At 45.7% G+C, this 25,513-nt stretch overlaps 1 protein-coding gene across 1 annotated transcript in view; it reads right to left on the bottom strand.

The window, feature by feature from the left end:
* Positions 1-2,387: 2,387 nt before the first annotated feature.
* The window catches only part of NIBAN1 (niban apoptosis regulator 1), a 163,652-nt gene continuing 140,526 nt past the window's right edge, over positions 2,388-25,513 (bottom strand). The window contains exons 9-14 of the mRNA XM_045983295.1: positions 22,096-22,283; positions 18,066-18,227; positions 16,415-16,525; positions 13,027-13,134; positions 8,787-8,898; positions 2,388-7,146 (exon numbers count right to left, since the gene is read on the bottom strand). Of these exons, the coding sequence (XP_045839251.1) occupies positions 6,008-7,146; positions 8,787-8,898; positions 13,027-13,134; positions 16,415-16,525; positions 18,066-18,227; positions 22,096-22,283 (1,820 nt within the window). The 3' untranslated portion in view covers positions 2,388-6,007. The remainder of the gene's footprint in view (positions 7,147-8,786; positions 8,899-13,026; positions 13,135-16,414; positions 16,526-18,065; positions 18,228-22,095; positions 22,284-25,513) is intronic.

The following is a 25,513-nucleotide window of genomic DNA, read 5'->3' as shown; positions in this document are numbered from 1 at the left end:
TATTCTAAGACGTGAATCAATGATTTAAGAGTTCAAAGCTTGAAGCCTCTGACATAGAAATGAAAATATCTTCCTTTTTCCCCACATGATCTCCCTCAAACCAATGTACCAAAACGCGGTCCCCCCCCCCATGATTCAAGAACCCACAGAGAATGCGGAGGCAGGGAGGGAAGGAGGGGTTAAGTATTATCACCAAAAGCCATCCCTTAGCTTCAAAATCACTTCAGTACCTTGGAGGAATTCCCCAACACATAAACCTACTTTCCTACCCCAACAGTTCCACTTAAAATTGCTAACAGAAAGAGAGGCCTCACCACTACTCTCATGTATCCTTTTGCATAGAGACCTGAGGGGGAAAATTAATCCATGAAGTTGGCTTCCATGAATTAAACCACAATGGGTCTGCAGAAGGTCTGGATCAGCATCCAGAGGGCCACAATATTCCTGAGAAGAGTGTGTAGGGCTGGGTGTAAAGAGATCCTTATAAAAATGTTCTTCAGGGTATCTGTAGGCAGCTAGAGTTCAGATTTTAATCCATGACAGAGAAGAAGTAAAAGAGGCAGGACATAAAGGGCAGGCTCGATAGGTTCGAAACCAAATGGGAAATTTCTTGAGTAGAGTCTTTTGCCCTTCCTTTGTGCTGCCAGAACCCTTCCTCCTCTGCCTGCAGAACCACAACTTGCTTCTCTGTCTTCGCGACTGGACCATGTTCCCTAAAAGCAGGGACCACAGCCTCTTTCCTGCTCCTTGCCCAGTCTCAAGAGGAAGGATTGCCAGGAGGCAGATGCTGTCCATGAATTTCTTGGGCATTTGCTCATGTCTCACAGATGTGGGTGGAATTCAAGGATAAACTTCTTAACTTTTTGTCTCGTTGCTATCATAAGGACCTCAGGAAAATCCAGTGAAGACTCCTGTTCTGAAACCTAGGAGTGGTTTCTACTAGCTAGTTTGATGTGGGGGTGACTTGACTCTGATACTTTCTCCCAGAGACACAGGTGTGCACAAACATGCCTTGAAATTCCATCATGAAGACAGAACTCTCTCAGTAGGCTGAAGATGAGTAGTTTTCAGCTTCATAGACCATTATGCTGTGTCAGGCAATCATGGGAGCTACCTCGCCACTTTTCTCCTACTTCTGGGATTGGTGATAGATATTCATTTGTTCAATACTTATTGAGTGTTTTCTGTACACAAGGATGTAAACGCTATTAAGGACACAAAGATTGAAGACAGGGTGTCACCGAGACGGTAGATGGCTGCAATAAAGTGAGGCAGAACAACAGAAGTGGGCAAGTAAATGAGGGGGACAGCTCAGCAAAATGTTATTGGGGAGGGAAGGTTTGTCCAGACTTGTCCTGACTCTTACAGGGAAAGTGGGAATTGGCCAGATTGAGAAAGGAGGGTCAGAAGTTCTTGGAAAAAGGAAGACTATGGCAAAGGTTGAGAGGTGTTCGAGCAGGAGTGGCTCCAAGCCCGGCTGACAGAAGAGCTTTATCTAATTGACTCCTCCCAAGACATCCATGAGTTCCACCCAAACCACCTAAATAAACATATAACCTAAGAAAAAACTATGCAGGAGACATTTCAAATCAATGGACTCTCCAATGGGAATCGGTACCCCCAATTCCATTCCGATCCTTGGCCCTAAATGGAAGTTCTGGAGGAGCCACTCTGGGAATGATTCTTGCATGCTGGGAGATTGGTATGGAAGGAGATGGAGTGGTCAAGTCTTTGCCACACCCAGTGTCGCCATCCCTGCTAGACTTGATTTCTCCAATGTGTCTTCCTTTCCTGGCTGGAGCTGTTGGCTGAGGAAGAGATAGACAAGTTGCATGCCAAACAAATTAGCAAATACCCATTCTAGGCTCTCCCTGGCCATGAGAATTTAAGTTTGCTGATGTCAGGGACCATATCCACCTTATTCACCTCTGCTTCTCCAGTACCCACTAGAGTGCCTGCATATAACAGATAGGCAATCATTATTTTTTGGATGAATGAATTCCCAGAGGAATGAGCAACTATGGATATTGGTGAGTAATATTGTTTTATTTATGATCATAGAAAGAAGGAATGCTTTGCTTAGTGTTACCCATTAAAGATAAACTTGTTTAAAAAGTAGTTCAATTACGCCAAGAGTAATTGCCCATTATTATAGACGTATTCCAATTCTTAGAGAAATAAGCATAATTTTCAAAGCATAATCATATCTGACAATTAAGTGACTTCTCTGTGGACTCCCTTCTGATAAAAGAAAATTGAAAGTTCCATAGTGCAACAACAGTGAGTCACCTTTCTATCTGAGGGCCGTTCCTCCCAGCTCCAGTATGACATTGGCTTGAAAGATAAAACCACCCCCATTCTAAATAAATATGACATTTGGACAACTCTTCAAGGATGAACATTTTATTGGAATATAGGCACTTGGCAGCGTAAATATGTGGTTACAAAGTGCTTTAAGTCTATTTGCTTTATATAGTGATCAGAAAAACCCATCCACAGTGTAGATTTTTTTCTTGAAGTTCCAGACTTCAGAAGGCAAGTCCCCAAACCCGCTTACTTATACTAAAGTACGAAGACACATATAACCAACTTTTTTACCTAGTGAACCTGATTGTTTTAGTCAGTGATGTCCTTCCCTTCCCCAGATTAAAACTGCTGTTAGGACTTAGCACTTTTGATAAAGAGTGAAATTCACTCATTTGGCAGAACTGTGAAACCCTTGGAAATCACAGACTCCAGTCTGGAGGGTTACAAAACCAGACTCGAGAATCTTTGCAATAAAATATAGAAGATCAGGCCCAGGGACCTGCAGTTTTTCACAGGCAGCCTCTTTATAAAAGCTTTTGGACAGATTGGAATCTTACCCTTATGGTGTCCAAAATACTTTTTTTTTTTTTTTGCATGATTCAAGGCACCACTATCTCCACTCTAAGCTGCAAAGGAAAAAAAATGACAAGATAATTTTTTTCAAGGCAAATATTCTCTTTGCTAAAGGTCAATAGTAACATGACTCGTTTAAAGTCATGGAATTTTTCCCAAAAACCATGTCCTGAGGCTTTATGCATTTCTAATGGATTTGCCTGGAGGAGCGATTCCCCAGAGCAGCCAAAGATCTGCATGCTGCTCAATTAAATTATAATAACCTTGCTCTAACCTGAAAGCCACTGAAGCAACATATACAAATCTATTAAAAACGAGACAAACTCATAGTAATGTGACGTTACTCCATTCAGCATGTTAAAATGAATAAGAAATATTTTTAATGAACTTTATTTTCCTGTTCCATCTTCAGATGGCACAATCATCCCACTTAGTCTAGTGAACTTGTCTTTTGTGAAATATGTACAGAAAAATTCTTTGTGTTCTCAAGCATGTCCTACCATGTAGTGCCCAGTGCCCTCTGGCCCACGAGATGGGTAAAAAGAAGGCACGGACAGTCATCCATCCAATGCAGATCTACTTTCTTTCAGGGTTGGAAAAATTTCTTAATTTTCCAAGGGGTCCGAGAAGCCCTGAGGTGAGCAAAGGAAGGAACCTGGGAAGCTCCAGCATGGGTTGGAGCAAGGTTGAGACCTCCTTGCTCGCTGACATTCTCCTGAAGAGAAGGGCAGTCCTTGGTGGGGCTGCACACTCCTCCTTTGGCTCCCAGACTTACTGGGCAATGCATCTGACCATCTGGCTGTCTGCCTCTTGGACTTTGGACTTGACCTAAGGGAAGGCTCCCCAAGGGCAGAAAGCCCAATTAAAAATGTCTCCCTGCCTGACAGCAAGCCCCAAATAGCCCCAGCACAGTAGCATAGGGGGTATGCAAGTCTCACGTGTCTTGAGCAGCTTGACACCAGCTGGTTCTTGTGCAAGGCACTAGGGACATGAAAATGACTTGAGAAGGCAGGGAGCCATTACTCAAGGCTGTGTATCTCTAGCAGGAAGCACACATGATTAAGCCCCATTTTCTGTCCTTGAAGAGAGAAGCCCCAGAAGAGATGGGAAGTAGACACAATTTCAGTACTTTGAGCTCAGTGCAAGGGTAAGAGTGAGCACTGGGTACTGCAGGGAAGTGGGGGGGGGGGGGTCTCTACCTTCTTTCTAAGGAGACCATAGATGTGATGAAATATGAGACTATAATGATACTGATTATTATTCATTCTTTATCACCTAGAAATTCTTTTCTTTTTAAAGATTTATTTGTTTATTTATTTGACACAGAGAGAGAGAGAGATCAAGATCACAAGTAGGCAGAGAGGCAGGCAGAGAGAGAGAAAGGGAAGCAGGCTCCCCGCTGAGCAGAGATCCTGATGTGGGGCTCGATCCCAGGACCCTGAGATCGTGACCTGAGCCGAAGGCAGAGGCTTAACCCACTGAGCCACCCAGGCGCCCCCATCACCTAAAATTCTTCATGGGGAGTTGAACAGAGGAAGATTTTAATTCCTGCTGGAAGAGTTAAACTGTGGGACAAATTCTCTGAACAGCTGATATAAACTTGCTGAGGATGATCAAAACAAGCTTTTAGGACAGTATGTTGGGATCTAATATTAAAATTTGCGGAAGGAAATGTCAAGAGGTACCACCTGGGACTAAACTTCTAGGAAATGATACGGTATTTTTTGGAAGGATAATAGAACACAGCTGTTTAATCTTCTGCAAGTAAGTTCTCTAACATTAACATTTCTAGGTCACTATCCATTGAGGAGATGTTATTTGTGTCTATTTCCATGGAAGTGTAAATTCCAGGAGAGAGGAACAGAGTCTTTCTCACTACAGCATCTCTAGCACCTGGGACATCATAGGGGCTCAGTTAACTTACTGAATGACCAAGCAAATCATTTCTGCTTTTGGTGACATCTTTGAAACTTGATTGGAACTTGGACGATGTACATCAGGGCTTTTCATTTTCTTCTTTCTTCCTTCCTTTCTCCCTTCCTTATGCTTTTTTTCCTTCTTTCTTTCTTTCCCATTTATTCACTTTATTCCCCTTCTGGGAATGAATCAGAACATTTCAACGGATAGACAAACTTGTCATGGTTTGAAAATTGGCATATTTTTTCCTTTAAATTCCTGTAGGTCTTTAAATTTAGGCCAAAGTACCTTATCTTTTCTTCTCCTCCTTCTCCTTGTCTTCCTCCTCCTCCTTCTCCTCCTCCTGCTTCTCCTTCTCCTTCTTCGTTGTTGTTGTTGCTGTTGTCTCTATACCCAGCACAGCCCGTGGCATACAGCAGGTACTCGAATAATGTTTGTTTAACTTGTAGCCTTTTACACTCAACCATTAGCTAAGGCCCGTCCGCCCAGTCGAAGGCTAATCTGAAATGCTTTCAGGCTTAAACATGCCAAGGAAACTTCCTTGCCTCATCTGAGTTTCCCCAAAAGGTGATTAATGAATAAGAATCAATGTGATTAATTAACAAGAAATTGATAGCAGAATTAGTAACAGGCTCAGACAGCCCCACAGACCACAACCTTCCTCCACTGTTGCTCAGCTTCCCCACGGCTCTCCCGGGCATAATCTCTCGGGCGCTGCCCTCCTTTACCAGTGACCCCTGCCCGCAGTCTGACTGTGGATGGATGCTGAGCCCTTCAGAGCCAGCGAGGTTGCTCGTGGTTGGTGAAGCCGGATTTCCAATATACATTTGCATTCTTACCCAAAATTAAAAAGCCTCGAAGTACATTAGAGGAAACGTGCAGTGTATTGGAAACTGTGTGCCTACTATTTTCTTCATCTTTGCTGGAACGCCACCGACTCGCTCCGACATCCTCAGCTGCCTCTTACCCCGAACACGTCCCACTAAAATGCTAAAGCTGTAAATCACGGTAGAGCGGTTCAGTTCACAAAGGTCTGCCTCAGTGTGCATGGCCTGTGTGCACTTCCTCTGGTTTCATTACACATGTTAAGGAAGTACTTAAAAAAAATTTTTTTTTCGGTAATAGCTTGTGTGCAACTCCTAAGCCTACCCATACCTATTAACCTTTGGCTGAGTTTGTGCAAAGAAATACTTATGCCAAATTGTCCCTTTCACTCTTCGGAGGGCTGCCCTAGGGTACTCTCCCCCGCCTCTTGTGAACCGAGCAGATCGAAGTTTGGAGCATTTTCCACTACCCACTGGCACTCGTGAACACCAGCAGGCTTAACCTTCTCTGTATCCCCACTGGCAGCGGTAGTCTGGGCCGGGCTGCTGGTCCCTCCCAGGGCTTCTTCCACAGAACCCTGGCTCTCACTGAGGCAGGTGTGGTGAGCACTGGAAATGCAACCTTCTTGTGGCCTGGCCTCACCCTCCACCGTGGCCTCGACCCCTTCTCCTTCTTGGGCATTCGGTCTGGAAGCGCCCCCTGTGAGCTCCCTCTCAGCGGGCTCCCCGGCCTCTGCTTGCTGCTCTGGCGGGCCTGCGCTGCTGGTGAGCCCTTCACAGGCCAGCTGAGCCCCCAGCAACCCCCCCAACTCCGCTCTGCCGGCCTCTGCCTCCGCCCCCGGAGAGGGATAATGGGCCTCCTTCCCACTGATTTCACTCCCTTCACAGCTGTCTCCACTGGAGGCAACTGCTTGACCGGCCTCTGTGTCCATCTGGGTTGTTTCCTCTAATTTTGCAATTTCTGGGGGAGCACGGGTCTCTTCATGGGAAGCGTTCTCCATCTCGAGGATGGCCGATTCCACTGGCACTTCAATGGTCACCGTCAACAAATTTCTGAGCTCCTTTAAGGAGCCCGAGACAGAGCTGGCTTCTGGCTTTTCGTGGGTGGGTTCTCCATCCTCAGGAGCCCCTCCAAACTCCAGCTCTGATGAGGGTGTGCCCAGGGCTCCTGCCGTGTCCTCTGTAGTCACAAGAGCCACAACAGGGCCATCCGTGCCTGCAGGAGTCCCCTGTGTGGTCCCATCTGGGGGAGGGGTGGGGACAGGGAAAGACAGGATTTCTCCTTTGGCCAACGGACTAGGGACCCCAGGCTGCTTCTTCTCCCCTGACTCTTGGAACACTTCATTACTCGTTGTCTCGCTCTGTGAAACTCCTGGCAGAAGGGCCGAGGCTCTCCTGGCAGGGCTGGCCTGGTTTGACCCTGAGGGGGTTTTTAGATCAGTTAAGCTGGACACGCTTTCACTGGGCAAGGCCATGTTGTCTTCAAATAAGTTGTGTTTCTTCAGAAGAGCAGCTTCCTTTATCACTGAAAGAGACCAGAAAACAGAACATGACATTGACCCTCTGTCCTGGCCACCCTGCACTTTCCAATGTTATCCAGAAGCCGAACTCCCTTCCCAGCTTTTCTGACTACCCACATTTCTCAATGTCAAATTCCAGCTGATACTCCCCCACTTCCGCTCTCTTTCCTTCATGACCGAAGCCCACAAACTCGTTTTCTACTCTGGACCTCTGCCGTGTTCATTCATTCACTCCTTCACTCATTCATGGGTGCAACTTGGGCAACCGCTCTGGGGCAGGCTCTGAGAATGCAAAGATGAATAAAATAGGGCTTTTGCTCTCAAGGAGCTCGCAACCTAGAATAGTATTGTCCGTATCAGCCACAGAGGCCCCGCTGAGGGGGCAGGCCTACATCTCTCTGCTGCTTCTCGTAGTCCAGTCTTGAATGTGCTCTGGGTACTCATTACCAAGCATGCAGAGAGAGCCTTGTTGACCTGTAGTGTCTAGAATGAAGACCTACGTGCTTCTAGCTCAGTCTCAGAGAATTTGAGAGGACCCAAGACAACAATGACAAAGATAGCGGCCGACATTTTTGACCATAGGCCTCCACGATAGCTGTACAGGCTGTGCAGTGCCCAATGGTATCATTTCCAAGGGGGCGCCTCCTCACGTCACAGAGAGCATAGATTTGTGTATTTGGCAGAAATTTCCGGGAACAAGCAGTAGAGCATCCTACTCTGATAAAATCGGTATATCACAGCAATTTTTTTGGACGGACGACAGTCAGGTGTCTGGAGGAAGGGAGCCTTTTCCTAACTGGTGGAAAGGTGCCGTGATGGAATGGCAGTGGGCTTGAGGGAGCCCGTCCTGTCAGACGCTGTGCCGACGACTTTACATTTCTCATCTCGTTGGATTAGCTACTGGGGCTCGTGCTTTGCCCGTTTTCTTTGTGGAGGGTTTTTGGTGATCCTCACACCTTCACCATGGAGAACAGACACATTTCAGGCCTACGGTTTTTGGGGAACAGCCCTGTCCAGCATATTTCTACCAAAGTTGTCCTGTCCACGGTCCTAACTCCAAGGCCTAACTCCACAGGACAGGGGGTGCTGGAGGCCCAACAAGCTTCACGAGAACTGTGTCGGCGCCCGGTGTCTGCTTCTGTCCAGCTGACAGGATGTGAGGAATGTGCTGAGGAGGCAGCTGGCAACCCGTGCTCCTGGGGTCACCTCTTCCTGCCCCAGGGAGGGGCTGGGAGTCTGTGGCCTCAAGCACCTGTTTTCCTTTGTTCTGTCTGGAACAACTGGAGGAAGACAGTTGCTCACAAGACAGTCCAGCCTTCATCTCCCCAAACCTCAGTTTTCTGTGAAAAACAAAGCTTAAAATTTCTGTCTCCCAGAGTTTTTACTTGTAATTCAAAGGAATAATACTGAATGAGCCAACAGCCAACATAACGTGTGTCAGATCATGACTCTCAGTCAAGGCTGGTATCCCCCTCTTTTTCCCCTCCTTTCTTCTCTGTCTTCCCAAGAAACCAGTAGGGATTTCCTATTCCCCTTTCACACCTGTTGAGAAACGGTGTTTCTCCCTGGGTCCTCCCTGGGTCCCCTTGAAGGGGTCCTCCCCGGTGTCTGCTGTTCCCTCCAGGACCAAGGAAGTCTTCCTCACCTTTCAGAGTTTCATCAAGGAGGCTCTGATGTAAAATCTCCTCATAGACATTTTCCACATGAATCATATTGGTGTGATCTGCAAAAATGAACTGCTCGTATTTCTGGAGCTCCTGGAGGGCGAGAGAGAGGAAGACAGAGGACAAGGCATGCGACGCCAGTTTGTAGAGGAGGTACAGGGAACCCTCAAGACCGCTTCCTTGGAGTGTGCGGCACTCAGTCACTGGTCATCCCCTTTCCTTTCCCCCAACCACCGAGGCACCATGTCCCATACTGCGCACACGCTCTGTGTACTTCAGGGGTGGAGACGATACAGATTTTAATCATCTCAAGGCCCTGTCTCTGAGTCCGTGGGTCTCAAGGCCTCCTTTTTTCCCATCACAACCCAAATGTTTCCTTCTTCCTTTTTTCCCTCCTTTAAACTCCAATAGTTCTTTACCAAGGTATAAGTTACACACAGTAAAATGTACACATTTTACAAGTACATCTCGGTGGTTTTAGGTATATAACTATACCTGTGGAACCACAACCCAGATCAAGATAAAGATTATTTCCAGCACCCTGTGCCTTTTTCCAGTCTACACCCCCAACAAGAGATAAGTACCACTCTGATATCTGCCACTACAGATTCGTTTTTCTAATTTCTTTTTTTTTGAGATTGAGAAAGAACACATGTGGTAGGAGGAGGAGTGGAGGGGGAGGGAGAGAATCCGAAGCAGGCTCCATGCCCAGCACTGAGTCTGACACAGGGCTCCATCTCCGGACCCTGGGATCACAACCCGAGCCAAAGGCAGACAGTTAACTGACTGAGCCGCCCTCGTGTCCCTAGTTTTTCTAATTTTTGAAGTTTATGTAAATTGAATCACATATTCTTGTGTGTTTGGTTTTGAGATTCATCCGTGTTGCCACGTGTATCAGTAACTCGTTCCCTTTTGTTGATACAAGGCATTCATTATTATGGATAAACTACAATTGTTCAGCTATCTTCCTATTGATGGTGTTCAAATTTGTTCGTTTTGAGACGTTATGAATATAATTGCTTTAAACATTCCTGTGCATGATTTTTTTGGATTTAAGGACTTTTTTTTTTTTTTTTTAATCTTTGTTGTATACCTAGACGTGAAATTGCTGGGTCCTGGATTAGATGTCTGTTAAACTGTATTAGAAGGGGACCCTTTCCGGGTATGGAGACTCTCATCAAGAACTCTTCAGGAACATTCTCCTCTTTCCTGCCAGCTGGCCCTGACAGTCACTTATTCCCTCCAAGGCAACCCAGGCAGGGTGCGTCATCTTTTAACCCCTCCTGCTCTCCAAGGGTTTCCAGATGGCTTGGGGTCAAGGGAGGGATCAGACTGCACCAAATCACATTCCAGTTATCAGTATGAGGACAGAGAAGGGATCAAGATGTACGAAATCACATGCCAGTGATTAACTCAAAAATCCTTATAGCTAATGGTGATCAAAGGGCCCCAGCGGCCAGGGCCTTAGCAGAGGGCTTTGAGGCCTTTCGGCTGAAGGGACAGGATTTTCAGCAGGAGATCAGAAGTCACCAAATGTAGACAACTCAGGCTAGGACTTGGGGGCCCCATCCCAGATCGCAACAGGCCATAATGGGGTCCCTTTAGATCTATTCTAGAGCAAAGCAAAGGACCAAAAAGCCGTGAGCTTCCCATCGGCTACAGCTGTGCTCATCCCTGCCTGCCCGCTGCTGTAGGCTACGAACTCCCGCCGGCAGGGACGCTGGCCTGGATCTTATCTGATACACAGTCAATACATGTTTGCCAAGTAGACCTTTAAAATTTCAAACAGTTAGGGGCGCCTGGGTGACGCAGTCGGTTAAGCTTCCAACTCTTGGTTTCGGCGCAGGTCTCCTGATCTCAGGGTCGTGAGCTTGAGTCCCGAGTCGGGCTCCACTCAGCTCGGAGTCCACTTGATTCTCTCTCTCTCTCTCTGCCTCTGCTTACAACTCTCTCTCTCAAATAAATAAATAAATCTTTAAAAAGATTTTCCAACAGCTAAGTAAGTGTGTGGAAAGGAACAATTTTCTAGGGATGTTTATACTGTTGTGACATGTCCAGCTTTATGACATAGGTCCTCTATACCGACTGATTGAACCATGACACGTGTTTAATTCCTTGGAGCAATTTAATTGGAATCCCTAACGGCGGGTCTTGGGGAATCCGAATTTTTTTTCTTTTTCTTTTTTTTTTTTGACAGCTCCCCAGGCAATTTCAATGTACACACTGGACTGAGTACCGCAGATCTAGGAAGCTGTGACTTAAAGAACCAAGGAAAACATATGTTAGTAAAATAAAGAATCCTTCAGTGGAGCAGATAGTCCCCTAGTTACCCATTCTGTAAATCCAGATTTTCAGAAATCTCTTGGCACTGAAATCATATCCTTCATTACTGAAAACCTGGGGTCTCAGTTTATTTGGAAACCAATCTCTCTTTATTAAAAAATCACAAGAGCTTATTATAGATTGGGTACAACTTTGCTGATGCTTGGAAAAAGGGAACAGACAAGAAAGGGGGACTTTCTTTGCCTTTTCCTTCTCCTGGGAGAAGGTAGCTCTGAAGCCCCCAAATGGGAGCCCCACTTGTCCAAATGGCCTTTGGGATTGAAAAACACTCTAAGGAGAATGTCCGTGAGCAGACACATTCAGAGGTAGACTAAGTCATCCTTTGGGTGGCTAAACTTTTCCTTCCACACATGACCAAAGGACCATCATATAGACAGATTCTTTATTCCTGTGGTTTGATCAAACTCCCAGAAATAAATGCCAGGTACTAGATATGCCAAGACTCTAAAGAAAAAAGCATTTATAGAATATAAAAATAACCAAAGAGATTTCTACAGTAAAAGAACTTATGCAAAGGATTTTAATGTTCCAATTCTTGGAGACCCTCTACACTGCCCAAAAGTCCTTTTTTAAAAAAATCTATTTATTTATTTATTTGACAGAGAGAGAGAGATCACAAATAGGCAGAGAGGCAGGCAGAGAGAAAGGAGGAAGCAGGCTCCCCGCTGAGCAGAGAGCCCAATGCGGGGCTCCATCCCAGGACCCTGGAATCATGACCTGAGCTGAAGGCAGAGGCTTTAACCCACTGAGCCACCCAGGCGCCCCCCAAAAGTCCTTTTTAAATTCTAATAAGCTCTTTATGATTTGCTCCAAGAGGGAGAAGGCATTAAAAATATCCAGCTCATAGATCATTTCTGAAATATAGAAACAGTAATAGTAGTAGTATTACCATTCGCTGAGTGCACACCATGTTATCAGCGAGTGTGAGCTCAGTTCCAGCTCTGGTGGTTACCAGCTCCATGACTTTGGGCCCATTACTTAATCCTCAAGTTTCCCCATTTGTACAATGAGGATATAAATAGTACTTCCTCGTAGAGTTGTTATGAGATGATTGACATAATGCACACAAAGTGTTTAACATGGTGTCTGACACGGGGTCAGCCCTCATCAAATTTACTCTTCTTTACCTTAAAGGTACTGAGAAATACATCATCTTCATTTTCAAGAAGATGGAATCTAGGTGAAGAAAGAGGGAAAGTGACTCGTCCAAGGCCCCAGAGTCAATACATGCAGGATCCAGGACTTGAACCCAGGTCTTGAAACTGCCTCCACAGGTGGCTCACCCATGGTTTTGCTCTGCAGACCAAGTCACACTTTCATAATCACGGCTGTCACTGGTAGCAGCTTTAAATGGTTTCCATTTCATTGGCTTCACCAAACAAACATTAAAAGAAAAAATATCCTTCTATAATTGTGTTACTTAAGGTCTTTTCCTGGATGGAGTGGTCAAGTTTCAGAGGACACGTGGTACCCGATAGTCATACTATGATGAGGAGCACCCCTTGTCCTCAGGGGCTCTATGACAACCCTTCGTTTGGCTCAAAGTCAGATCATTACCTTTGAGAGTCTGTCTAGTCCAGGGGTTGGCAAATACAGCAGCTGTTTGCTTTTATAAATAAAGTTTTATTGGAACACAGAAGCACCCATTGTTAACGTACTGCCTGTGTCTGCTCTTGCGCTTAGCAGAGCTGAGTAGTTGCAACAAAACCGGTATGACCCACGAAGCCTCAAATCTTTACTATCTGACCATGTGCAGAAAAAATTTGCCGACCCCATCCTGGTCTAGTCTACTGTTTGCAAGCACCTCCTAGCAGAAGACCTTGCTCGGACTTCACAGCAATAAAGGCAGGCTCTTTGTGGAGTAACCCATCCTCTTACTGGTTTGCACGTGGATGCCAGTGCCTTCTGCACGGTGGGAAGTGTGATTTGAACCAGTGCCTCTTGAAATATCCTCTTCCGGATGGTGCTGCTGTCATAATCATATTGCTGTCAATACAGAGATGGAAACATATGCTGAATAGCAACATTGCAATCTGTTAACTTTTGCTTAAACAAGAACTCAGTCACTCACTGGTCTCCCTTTCCCCCCTATTTCTGAGGCCCCTGACGGTGTTTCCAAGGTCTCAAAGATCTTACTATGCAATTCTCTCCTACTTTGGGTGGACGGTCTGACTATTATTATCCTCCCTTTTATAGATAGGGAAACTGAGGCAAGATCAAAACTTCTGCCTTATAAAGAAGCTGGGGACAGAAATGGTGGGTGAGTTTGTATGTCATCACCCCTGTCCTGGTGGGTCTGTAGGAGCCAAGATCATCTACTTCTTTCACTTTACATCCAAAAAACAGGATGAGGGGGTCGTAATGATTTCCACAAAGAAAGGGAGGCCTGGCTCATCGCTCCTTCAACACTGTGGCATGTTACCCGAGGAAGTTTAGCATGAAACAGTCAAACCTAGAAACCAGAGTTTGGTTTCAGATGACACTTTATTTTATTTTTATTTTTTATTTTTTTAAAGATTTTATTTATTTATTTGACAGAGAGAGATCACAAGTAGATAGAGAGGCAGGCACAGAGAGAGAGAGGGAAGCAGGCTCCCTGCTGAGCAGAGACCCCCCAATGCGGGACTCGATCCCAGGACCCCGAGATCATGACCTGAGCCGAAGGCAGTGGCCTAACCCACTGAGCCACCCAGGCGCCCCTGGATGACACTTTAAAAGGGTCACAGATACAATGGAACACAGTCACAGGCATGTGAGCAGAATGGTCAGGCCAAATATGGAACAGTTAATGAGACAAAGGCATTTATACTGGAGTTGATAACTTTGGACAAAAATTATAGCTCTATTCAAACAACCAAAGGCACTATGTGGGAGAGGGACATGAACAGAGAGAACAGAACTAGAATCACCAGTGGTGACAACTTTGGGTTCACATTAGGAAGCATGTTCTTGCAACTCAAAGTGTCCAGAGAAGAAATGGACTATCCAGGGACGTATAAAGTGTCCTGACGCTGGAAGTGAAATTGACATTGATACTTTCTTTTCTTTCCAATTGCAAGTTCATTATTACTTGTGTTCCCATAATAAATATTGCTTTTCTTATTTTTTAAAAAGCTTTCATTTATTTATTTGTCAGAGAAAGAGAGCCAGAGAGAGCACAAGCAGGGAGAGCAGTGGGCAGAGGGAGAAGCAGGCTTCCTGTGAGCAAGGAACCTGATGTGGGATTTGAATCCAGGACCCTGGGATCATGACCTGAGCCGAAGGAAAACGCTTAACCAACTGAGGCATCCCATAAATATTTCTTTTTTTTTTTAATTTTATTTATTTATTTGACAGATAGAGATTACAAGTAGGGAGAGAGGCAGGCAGAGAGAGAGAAGAGGAGGAAGCAGGCTCCCTGCCAAGCAGAGAGCCCAGTGCGGGGCTCGATCCCAGGACCCTGGGATCATGACCTGAGTGAAAGGCAGAGGCTTTAACCCACTGAGCCACCCAGGCGCCCCCCATAAATATTGCTTTTATTTTTTTTTAATTTTTTTAAAAGATTTTATTTATTTATTTGACAGAGAGAGATCATAAGTAGGCAGAGAGGCAGACAGAGAGAGAGGGAAGCAGGCTCCCTAATGAGCAGAGAGCCCGATGTGGGACTCCATCCCAGGACCCTGAGATCATGACCCGAGCCGAAGGCAGCAGCTTAAACCACTGTGCCACCCAGGCGCCCCTAAATATTGCTTTTAATTTCAATGATTTGGTTTTCATTGTTTCCTACTACCTATGAGGTATTAGGATTAGGTCTAAAATTCAGGGACCACCTCCTAGGCTCTGTGGGATCTTCTGCTCCAAGATACTGTTTAGGGGGATAGGTAGTTAAGAAATTAGTGGACTGAATTTAAGAATTGCTTTAGCTCTAGGCTCACCACTGACTAGCCTGTTGAGCTTAAGTAAGTCACACTAGTTCTTAGTGAGTCCGTTTCCTCATCTTTTAATGGAGACATATTCTGATCATCTCACAAGTCCTTGCAAGGATCAAACAAAACAGGATAGGTTAAAAACAAAAAAGCTTTTGAACTAGATCATATATGCACAAACTGCTATTATTAAAACCATTTTGATGTATATACTTAAGCAGTAAGCACATCAAAAACAATTTCAGGGGAAACCTGGGTGGCTCAGCGGGTTAAAGCCTCTGCCTTCGGCTCAGGTCATGATCCCAGGGTCCTGGGATCGAGCCCCGCGTCCAGCTCTCTGCTCCGCGGGGAGCCTGCTTCCTCCTCTCTCTCTGCCTGCCTCTCTGCCTACTGGTGATCTCTGTCAAATAAATAAATAAAATCTTAAAAAAACAAAAACAAAAACAAAAAAACAATTTCAGGGACGCCTGGGTAGCTCAGTCATTTGGGTGTCTGCCTTCAGCTCAGGTCATGGTCTCAGGGTCCTGGGATCAAGACCCTCATTGGTCTCCCTGCTCAGTGGGAAGCCTGCTTCTTCTCCCACTCCCCCTGCTTGTGTTCCTTCTCTCACTGTCTCTGTCAAATAAATAAATAGAATCTTTAAAAACAAACAAACAAAAATTTCATATGGCAGGTGTCTCTGTCTCTGTTTCTTTCTTTCTCTCTCTCTCTTTTTTATTTTTCTAAAAAATGTGGCTAATTTACATGGGTTTTACTATATTGTAAACTCTTTGAAGAAGGAAGCTGTGCCTTGCCTATTTTTACATTTTCTGTAACACCTGTCACATCACTTTGCTTAGAGTGGACAGCTAATAAATACCAAGTGCAATCATTCTATCAAGAACAGGTCACTTCGGGGGCGCCTGGGTGGCTCAGTGGGTTAAAGCCTCTGCCTTCAGCTCGGGTCATGATCCCAGGGTCCTGGGATTAAGCCCCGCATCGGGCTCTCTGCTCAGCAGGGAGCCTGCTTCCCTTCCTCTCTCTCTGACTGCTTGCCTCTCTGCCTACTTGTGATCTCTGTCAAGTGAATAAATAAAATCTTTATAAAAAAAAAGAGAGAGAGAAAAAAAAAAGAACAGGTCACTTGGAGCGATGGACAAGAATCCCGAGGACCTGTGGTCCCTACAGCTGCCACTAGATGGCAGAGCAGGCACGAAAGTCCTGCTGGGGGCCCCGCGGCGCGGTAGCCATCGCTGCTCCGCGGGGAAAGGGGGCAGGATTACAAACAGGGAGAGTGAAAGCCAGAATTTGGCATCTTCCACTGAACAAAAGCAGGGGGTAACACTTGTTTTACGCTTTCCACAATAAGACACCGGTTTTACCTTTAAGACTCGGAGCTTAACCTTCTCGATGGCGACTGCAGTTTTGGCGGCCTCTCCCTGGAGGTGTGGGGAAAGCAGCTGCTGGAAGGTGAACACCGCGTTCTCCATCAGCTGGAAGCCGAAAGCGACACAGAACAGCGCCTGGTCAGAGGCTGGGGTCTCCACCCGGAGCAGGGAGGGGATGACCATCACAGCCCCCCTCCCCAGGCACTAATCTGGGGCTACCCAGGGCAACAGGTCCTCAGCCCCCCACCTAGTTATGAAACGGTCGGACCATAAGAGTCTGGGAAATACACACACACACACACACACACACACACACACCTATGCACGTATGCATACGCGTATTTTTTCCCTCCTCTCTTCTCCTTATGCTCTGAGCTGCAAAACCCATGGAGGCCATGGGATTGAGAATACCGCCCTCTCTGGCGGTCAGCCCCTTCCCCTAGTTTGTAAGTCATCACCCCTGTCCTGGGTGGGTCCGTAGGCTTGACAAAGGGAGGTGGGGGGCTTCCCCAGTTACTCCTTGCCGGCTTTAATCCTGCACTTCCGCTTTTGGGGGGATGCAAACCAGTCCAGCACAGCTCTCTGCACTCCGCCTACCCCATCCCTTCTCTTCCTTGCTCTGCCCGGCTGGAAGGGAGGCGGGATGGGGTTTGATGGGCAAAGCGGCTCATGTGCCCACGGGGTAGGAAACAGAAACGATTCTGATTTCTCATTCTCTGTACTCGTACCTGTATGGGTTTCACCAGGGTTCAGGATGACCAAAGGGACTTGTGTTAAACCATTGCCCAAATTTCTCCCCCAGTCCATCTATAATCCTTCACAACTTGCAGGTTAGGCGATAAGGTGGATCACTTAATCCGCCCCATAACTTTTAAGGAACAAGTGTTCCTTTCTTCCCAAAGCCTCTGATCCCAAAGCATGAACATACAGCTTTGTCCAGCACTCTCACCACTGTAGTGACCTTATCTGAGCATCTGTCTCGGGGCGGGGCGGTTCCTGGCACAGCACCCAGCCCCTGAGTGATCTCCCCCTAGGATACCCCTGAAATAGAACTGAGCTCTTCTGGCTTCAGTGGTCACATCCTTCTTCATTTAGAAAGCACTATAATATGGAAAGAATTTGTGCTTCTTTGTGAAGAAAAAGTTCCTTGTGGGGGTGGGGGGAGGAAAAGTATCAAGTAGACCCAAGAGATCCAAATATGAAGCTGTGAGTGAGTGACTGATTTACTCTTAACGGGGTTAGGGAATTAACGCAAGCCGGTAGTTCTCCATTCTGGCTGCATATTAGAAGCAGTGGGGATGCGGATGGGGGGAAATTCCTGGGAGTGGGGCCGAGATGTCAGCATTTCTTAAAAGCTCCCCAGACGATTCTCACGTGCAGCCGAGGTTAAAAGTGCTGGCTCGACAAATCAAGCAATTATCAATTAATGCTACTGGATCTCCCTGAGGTTTTTTTTTCTAATGTTCATCAACATGGAAGAAAGATGAAGCCAGGTGGAAGGACCAAGGACATCCTCAACTCAACATGATAAAGACAGAAATAGTTCCCATAAGCCAGAGCCGCACCAGCACCCAATCTTGCCGGCAGCCCTTGTTTCTCTGCTGTCTCCATCCTCACCCCCCACAGAAGCCCCGGCCACTCCCACCTCTTGCATGTCGTTCTGTGTCCTCTGGACCACCAGGTCCACGTGGGGGAATCGGAAGCGGCTCTTGAGATCCTGCAAACGCTCCTGGAGCAGGTTGACTTTACTGTAACAAGGTTCCATCTTCATGGAATCCAGTGGAAGATTGATGAGCCGGTCTAGGTGCTACGTTTTGGGGAAGGGAAACATTAAAAACCTTCAAACTCAGGAACAAGATTACATGCATATTCTGTATTACATAAATACTAAATGATCAAACTTATGTTGGTAGAGTGAATCACTTCTCAGGCCACTAGATTTATGACATTTCAATTGTCTTACCTGCCTCCTTCGGGGGTCTCTGGGGCAGCTCTCTTGCTAGGGCAGAGACTGAGAAGAACCCACTGGATGATGGGAGGACCCAAGGAAGCATTTGGGGGCTCCAACCTTAGCTCCTGATGGACTCTGGGCTCTGACTTGCAGACTTCGAGAACTAGGTAGGCAGGTTTTTTGGCACCTGGAATTTCTGCTGGGCTCTGGGGACCTCCAAAGCCTACGTTAACAAGGTCAGGATGCCCCTGGACCCTGAGACTCTAGGAATGAAGCCAGAATCTTCATAGTTCTCTGAGGCTCTGTCAGGGGTCATGGGGGCTTCCTCTGCTATAGGTTCTCTACGGTGCATGGTAGGAAGAGACCTGGCCTGGGACAGGCATCCAGTTAAAAAACTGGGATCCTTGCCCCTCTGGTTTACACAAGCAATGAAGCCATAGGGCTTCCAGCAAGAAGGCAGCAACGGACCTCCTCCGCTAAAGACGTCAGCTTTCACCAACCTACTCTTACACCATGGGTGTCCTTGCCAACAGAATGCTTTCTATTTTCCAAGCTGATTTTCAAATCATTTAAAAACCTGAATCTGGATATCTAGAAGAAACAGGTGGGTGGGTAGAGAAAGAGGACAGGCAGGTGCTAAACATGGACCCCCAGGGAGAGACATGGGCAGTAACACAGGGTGACTGTGAATCACAGAGGGCATGCTGTCCGATTTTCAAGTCACAGAAAAGAGACAGGGCTCGAGTTCTAGGTGTCTCTAAGTAGGAATTCCTACTTGTAAAGAGAACACATCACTCTCCCTGAGAAGGGAGTTGTGGGGAGCCACACCAAGGTAGAATTAATGGTCAAACGCACAAGATCAAACTTGTCCCTTCTCACACAACATGAAATGCAACTATTTTTAAGAAGTAACAATTAAGGGGCGCCTGGGTGGCTCCGTGGTTTAAGCCTCTGCCTTCGGCTCAGGTCATGATCTCAGGGTCCTGGGATCGAGCCCCGCATCCGGCTCTCTGCTCAGTGAGGAGCCTGTTTCTTCCTCTCTCTCTGCCTGCCTCTCTGACTACTGGTGACCTCTCTCTCTGTCAAATAAATAAATAAAATATTTTTAAAAAAAAGTAACAATTAAGCAGACAAGAGAGGAAAAATGGGTTGCTGTTTTGCTCCTATCAGACAGGCTAAAGTTTAAAGGAGTGGTAATGCCTACCGCTGATGGGCATTTGGGGGAAGAAATTCCTCTGTCATACACGGTGGATGGAAATGTAAAATTTAAATCCTTTTTTTTTAAAAATGCAAATGGAAACGTCTGTTAACAGGAGAAATAATCCCACCTTTCAACCTAGCAAACCTGTCTTGGGAATCTATCGCACAGGAATGAAAGCTTCAGAGTATACTCTATGTAGGAAGGTTATTTATTACAGTTTTCTCCATGATGCCAGCAACATTTGGATAGTTGAATAAATCACGGTGCATTCAGACATAAAATATTATGTAGCCATTACAAAGAATGGTTTAAAGCCAAAGCAGCTAACTTGAGAGTTTCACAATGTATGTTTTTGAATGAGAACACTGATAAAGAGTGGGATTTGTAATATGATCCCATTTTTTTAAAAAAGCAAACAATCTGAAAAAAAAAACCAGCCAATAAATGTGTATGTTTTATAGCTAAATAAGCAGGGGGAAGGCTGGGTAGCTCAGTCGTGAAGCGTTTACCTTCGGCTCAAGTCATTATACCAGGGTCCTGGAATCGAGCCCTGTGTCAGGCTCCCTGCTCAGTGGGAAGCCTGCTTTCCCTCTCCCAGTCCCTCTGCTTGTGTTCCCTCTCTTGCTGTCTCTCTGTGTCAAATAAATAAATAAAATCTAGGGGCGCCTGGGTAGCTCAGTCAGTTAAGCGGCTGCCTTCAGCTCAGGTCATGATCCCAGAGTCCCACATCAGGCTCCCTGCTCAGCGGGGAGCCTGCTTCTCCCACTGCCTGTTGCTCTCCCTGCTTGTGCTCACTCGCTCTTTCTCTCTCTCTCTGACAAATAAATAAATACATAAAATCTTTAAAGAAAAAAACTTACACAAGACTAAAAATAAATAAAATCTTAAAAAAAAAGCAGGGGGAAAAGTACAGAATGGTATAGGCTAAGATGTTAACACTGGTTACTTGAAGGAAGGTGGGTGGTGGGGGAGGGAGAGAAGGTCAAGACACGTTTTTAGAAAAGGTTGCAAAGAAAAAGTTAAAAGTATTTATGAAATGTATCTTGTTTATGTATAGTCACATATTCATGCATGCATAAATAAATAAGAAAGGGAAAAAAAGAAGGGAGAGGTATCTGGTTTGATCCAGAGACTGACAGTGATGTGTCCTCTGCAAACCAAGCTGCCTCGTGATGCGAGTGATTCCTGAACTTGAAGGTGCCTCACATCCTGGGGAGGCCTGTGAAACAGAATGCCAGGCCAGAGCCCCCTGAGCTTCTGACTCAGGAGATTGTTGGTGGGGGCCTGAGAATTTGCACTTTTAATAGCTGGGGAAGGACCCTATTGGTCCTGGGACCACACTTTGAGAATCATTGTTTTCATCATGAGTCTTATTTTTGGAAACAAATCAAACAAAATTTATATCGATGAGGTTATATGCTTCTATATTTGTATGAACAAGAAACAAGCATGTGAAAACATATTCTAAGTTAATTTGTATTTGTTAATTCAGGGGGTCTGGAGTGGAGGTAGCCTAGAAGTTGGGGTGGGCATGGGTTGATGTGGGAAACGAAAGCAAGAGAAAAATTATTAAATTTCCTGACTACCTACAGCCCATTGACAAGGCCTTGGGACATGCAGAATGACGTTATTCTAGGGACTCAATGTTAATTCTTCGCTAAGGGCCAAAACCAATCTACGCCCAATGCGCAGGATCCTGTGAGTCTACTTTAACACATAAACTTTCCTTTGGAAACTTCCTTTATCTCTACCCCCCACAAGTCACAAGTTGGCAATCATCCCCCAAGCATAACACCCACCGATATACATCTGAAGAGTCTCATGACTCAGGTTTTTATAAGACGGTAGTAAATGACCCTTTCCTAACAATAGCTAGCCCCTCAAGGTCCTGGAAACCTTTCTTCCAACATGCCTCAGAGACTTACGCTTGCCTAACGCCCTCCCAACGTGAAAGTATATAATGGGGCACTCCTCATGACCCCGGTGCAGCTCTTTCTGCCCACGGGTCCTGTTCCTGTGCTTTAATAAAGCCATTTTTTTTTGCACCAAAGACGTCTCAAGAATTCTTTCTTGGCCATTGTCTTTGAACATTAACATCTTTCCACATGGGTGATCAAATTGCCCATATATATACTCTCTCTCTCTATAAAATATATAACATATATGTGTAATATATATCACACATATATCACATATATTACACATATATGTAATATATATTATATAATATATAATTATAATAATATATTACATGTGTAATATATTATATATATATAATATGTAGTTTCAATTGCACCAGCATATTATTATTTTTGCAACTTGAAAACCATTAATAAAGGAAATCAGGTGAATGGATAGATGAATGGGGTGGCTGGCTGAATGGAAGAAATAGATGGACGGATAGAAGGGGGGGTGGGCAGAAGGGAAGAAGAAAGTGAAGAGTGCACAAATGCAGAAAGGGCCCAAGGAAAATGCAGCCCCAGGCAGACCATTCACACTCAGTTCCTTGGCTCCGTATCTTACCTCCTTAAGCTGGGCGCTGTCTTTGGTGGTCTGAAAGTTTTGGCTAAGTTCATCCACTTCTTTTTCAAAGAGTGAGCGCACCTCACTGAATCCTGAACTCACTGGCCCCATGAGCTCCTCCAGAATGGACGCCAAGAACGGTTGCACATTCTCTGCACAGCTTCTTTCTGCGGGCTGGGCCACCATGGCTGAGATAGGAAATAGGCAGAAAAACCATCACTTATTATGGGCAAAATTGGGTTCAAAGTCCCTGGAGCCAGATCAGGGGTGGGCAGTGCCCCAGAGAGCCCTTAACAGCCCAGGCAAGCTCAAAAAAGCAAGACAGACCAGCACAGAGAGTCCTGTGCCAGCAGTCACCAGAATGGAAAACCATTAGATGTTTGCAGAATTGGAACAAACCATCCCTCCCCTCCCCAAACTTTCCTCTGCCCAGGGATGAAGTGCACTTTTCTGGCTGGTCCCTGTGATCACGCACTGCAGAACAGAAAACAGAAAATGCTGGCGATCCACCTCTCATCTTTCACCATCATCATTCTGTGTGCATAATTTGTCTTCGAAAAAACACGATTTACCAAGTTTTTAAATTGAGGTATAACATTGTATCAGTTTCAGCTGTACAACATAATGATTCAATATTTGTACATAACAACTTATTAAGTTTTAATTAATTTCTCTAAGAGTTAATCAACTCATATAATTCAATTCCCCTTTCCCCTCCTCAAGAGACTTTTTAAAAACTTGAACACGGTTTTTTCTTGGGCATACAGAAACAGATTCCATTGAAAACAAACACCACCCCACCTCCCACTCCCAACCCCAAGTTTTTTTTTTAAAGGCTATTTTTTTCCCATTAATCACAGAAAACATGCACGATGACAAAAATATAGAGAGCACAGAAAAATAAGAGGGATGAAAAAATGTAACCGCACTTCCCAGAGGCAAATCCTACTCTTTGATTTAAGAGAGGAAGAGCATTGGGGGCCTGGGGAGCTCAGTCGTGAGCGTCTGCCCTGCTTTGGGCTCCGTTCAGCCGGAAGTCTGCTTCTCCCTCTCCCACTCCCCCTGCTTGTGTTCCCTCTCTCGCTGTCAAATAAATAAATAAAATCTTAAAAAACAAAACAAAATAATAAAAGAGGAAGGGCATAAAGTCCGGATAGGACTTGGAAATCTGCATTTTTCTTTAAAGGGCTAAGGTGAAGGTCATGACTAGCCAGGTTTGAAAGCACATGTAGTGAGGGAAGGCTGAGCCAGAAAAGACCTGAGCTTGCTCTGTACACTGGAAGGTCAGCTTTGTGACGCTGGTAAGTCACCTGGCCCTTGTCACAGTATCACGGAACCAAGAACGGAAGGACAAGCATATCTGAGTGTTCAATCCCTCCATTTTATACATGGAAAATCAGAGGCCTGGAGATGTCCCAGGGCTTGACCAAAGTCACACCTTAATTTACGGATCAAGGACTACACTTCAAGTGTATTTCTTAATCCTTTATTGGCAAATAATGTGCTTACAGGGAGATGAATGGGCCCATTCTTCTCTCGGTTTGCAGAAATATTTCACAGGTATGGAGGATCAGACTGCGCCTTACTTGGAGAATCTGAGATGACTATTCATGTTATGAGTAACTCACAAATACTAGGTATATAAAATATTAAAGAGGTCATAGAACTGCTAGGGGAAAAAAACACTTTTGATTGTATGATTTAAATATGAAATGAGGGGCGCCTGGGTGGCTCAGTGGTTTAAGCCGCTGCCTTCGGCTCGGGTCATGATCTCAGGGTCCTGGGATCGAGCCCCGCATCGGGCTCTCTGCTTGGCAGGGAGCCTGCTTCCCTCTCACTCTCTCTGCCTGCCTCTCTGCCTAGTTGTGATTTCTCTCTGTCAAATAAATAAAAAAAAATCTTTAAAAAAAATAAAAAATAAAATAAATAAATATGAAATGATCTGTAACGTCTAAAAACGACTTGCTTGATACCAAAATGCAAAATTGTGTGTCAGGATAATAAAGGACTTATTTACCAATGAACTTGGAGAGAAGAACTATTTGAAAAGCGCCTAATAGAAATTTCAGACTAATCATGAACACAGGTCGTATGCAGTAAAGATTCAGCGGCGGCTGGTGAGATTCACCTACTGAACGGGGAGGAAATGGACACCGGAAGGGGCCATGGCGACCCTGCTCTCCTCTGCCTGCTTCCCCGCTGATGCCTGTGTGCCAGCGCAGGTTGCAGCCTCCTCTCTGTGCCTTTTTGGTGCTCCTTTCAGCTGGGCCTTCCTTCCTCCTTCTCTGCTTGTGAACATCTCCCTCACCCGTTCAAGACCCAGTACACACTTTACCCACGCAGACAGCCGCATGCCCTTGGAACCACCACCCAGCTCCCTGAGTGGTGGGCTGCCTGTCGCTGCTTCCTTCTGGATGGCACAGAGTTGACACCCCACCCGGACATGCTCTGCTGACTTCCAGGCGTGTAGAGACACCGTTGTGATAAATACGGACTCACAAACCATCCCGAAGTTAGGGCAGCCGTGGCAGAGCCACGGAGCAGAGGGACAAAGACGGAAAGTGTTGGGATTAGAGGGGTTTGGAGCCTGACTCAGTTTTGGAATCTGGGCCAAGTTACTTAATCTCTGCCTCGGTGTTCTTATCGGGGAGATGCAGATCATGGGATGAATGACTCCTGCGGGTTGGGGTGACGATGACGTGGGCTGACTGTGTTCAGATGCTTGGAGCTGTAGGTGGCCCTCGGGAAGCCCTCACTCACTGTGAGCCCTCGTCCCACCTGCCGGCATCATCCTTTTCCCCATTAACTGATACAAAAACAGCGCTATTGTTACAGGAGCCCGCAGTGTTTTTTGAAGCTGACCTAGTTCCTGGCTGGGAACCACAGTGTCCTTGGTTCCTGCTTCTCCAGGGGCACCTTCCCATCTTTCCCCTTGTTTCAGAATCTGTAACATGCCTCATATCCTCTTGTTGTGAAATCATGTTGTCTTCTTTGACTCCTCACAGCCCTTGTATTCAGCAGGAGCAGGATAAATGCTTACTGAATGAAGAAACACTTGTTAGGCGGGACTAAAGATTGGTTGCTTGACCGTCAAGAGTCATTTGGGAGGAAATGGAGAAATCACTGCTTAGTACTCTCAAAGCTCTTTCAAAACCCAAAGCCCTTACTGACGCAGTCCAAAGTATACAGTTGATCCTTGAACAATACAGAGGTTAGGGGTGCTGATCACCCCCCTGTCATTGAAAATCTGTGAATAACTTTTGACTCCCCCAAAACTGAACTCCTAATAGCCTACCGTTGACCAGAAGCCTTACCCATAACATAAAGAGTCGACGAACACATATTTTGAATGTTGCATATGTTATATCCTGTATTCTAACAATAAAATAAGCTAGAGAAGGGGCTCCTGGGTGGCTCA

The sequence above is a fragment of the Meles meles genome, chromosome 17 (assembly GCF_922984935.1).
Source record: "Meles meles chromosome 17, mMelMel3.1 paternal haplotype, whole genome shotgun sequence".
NCBI classification, from domain to species: domain Eukaryota; kingdom Metazoa; phylum Chordata; class Mammalia; order Carnivora; family Mustelidae; genus Meles; species Meles meles.
The sequence above is the reverse complement of the archived record's forward strand: the minus strand, read 5'-3'. Positions and strand labels throughout refer to the sequence as shown.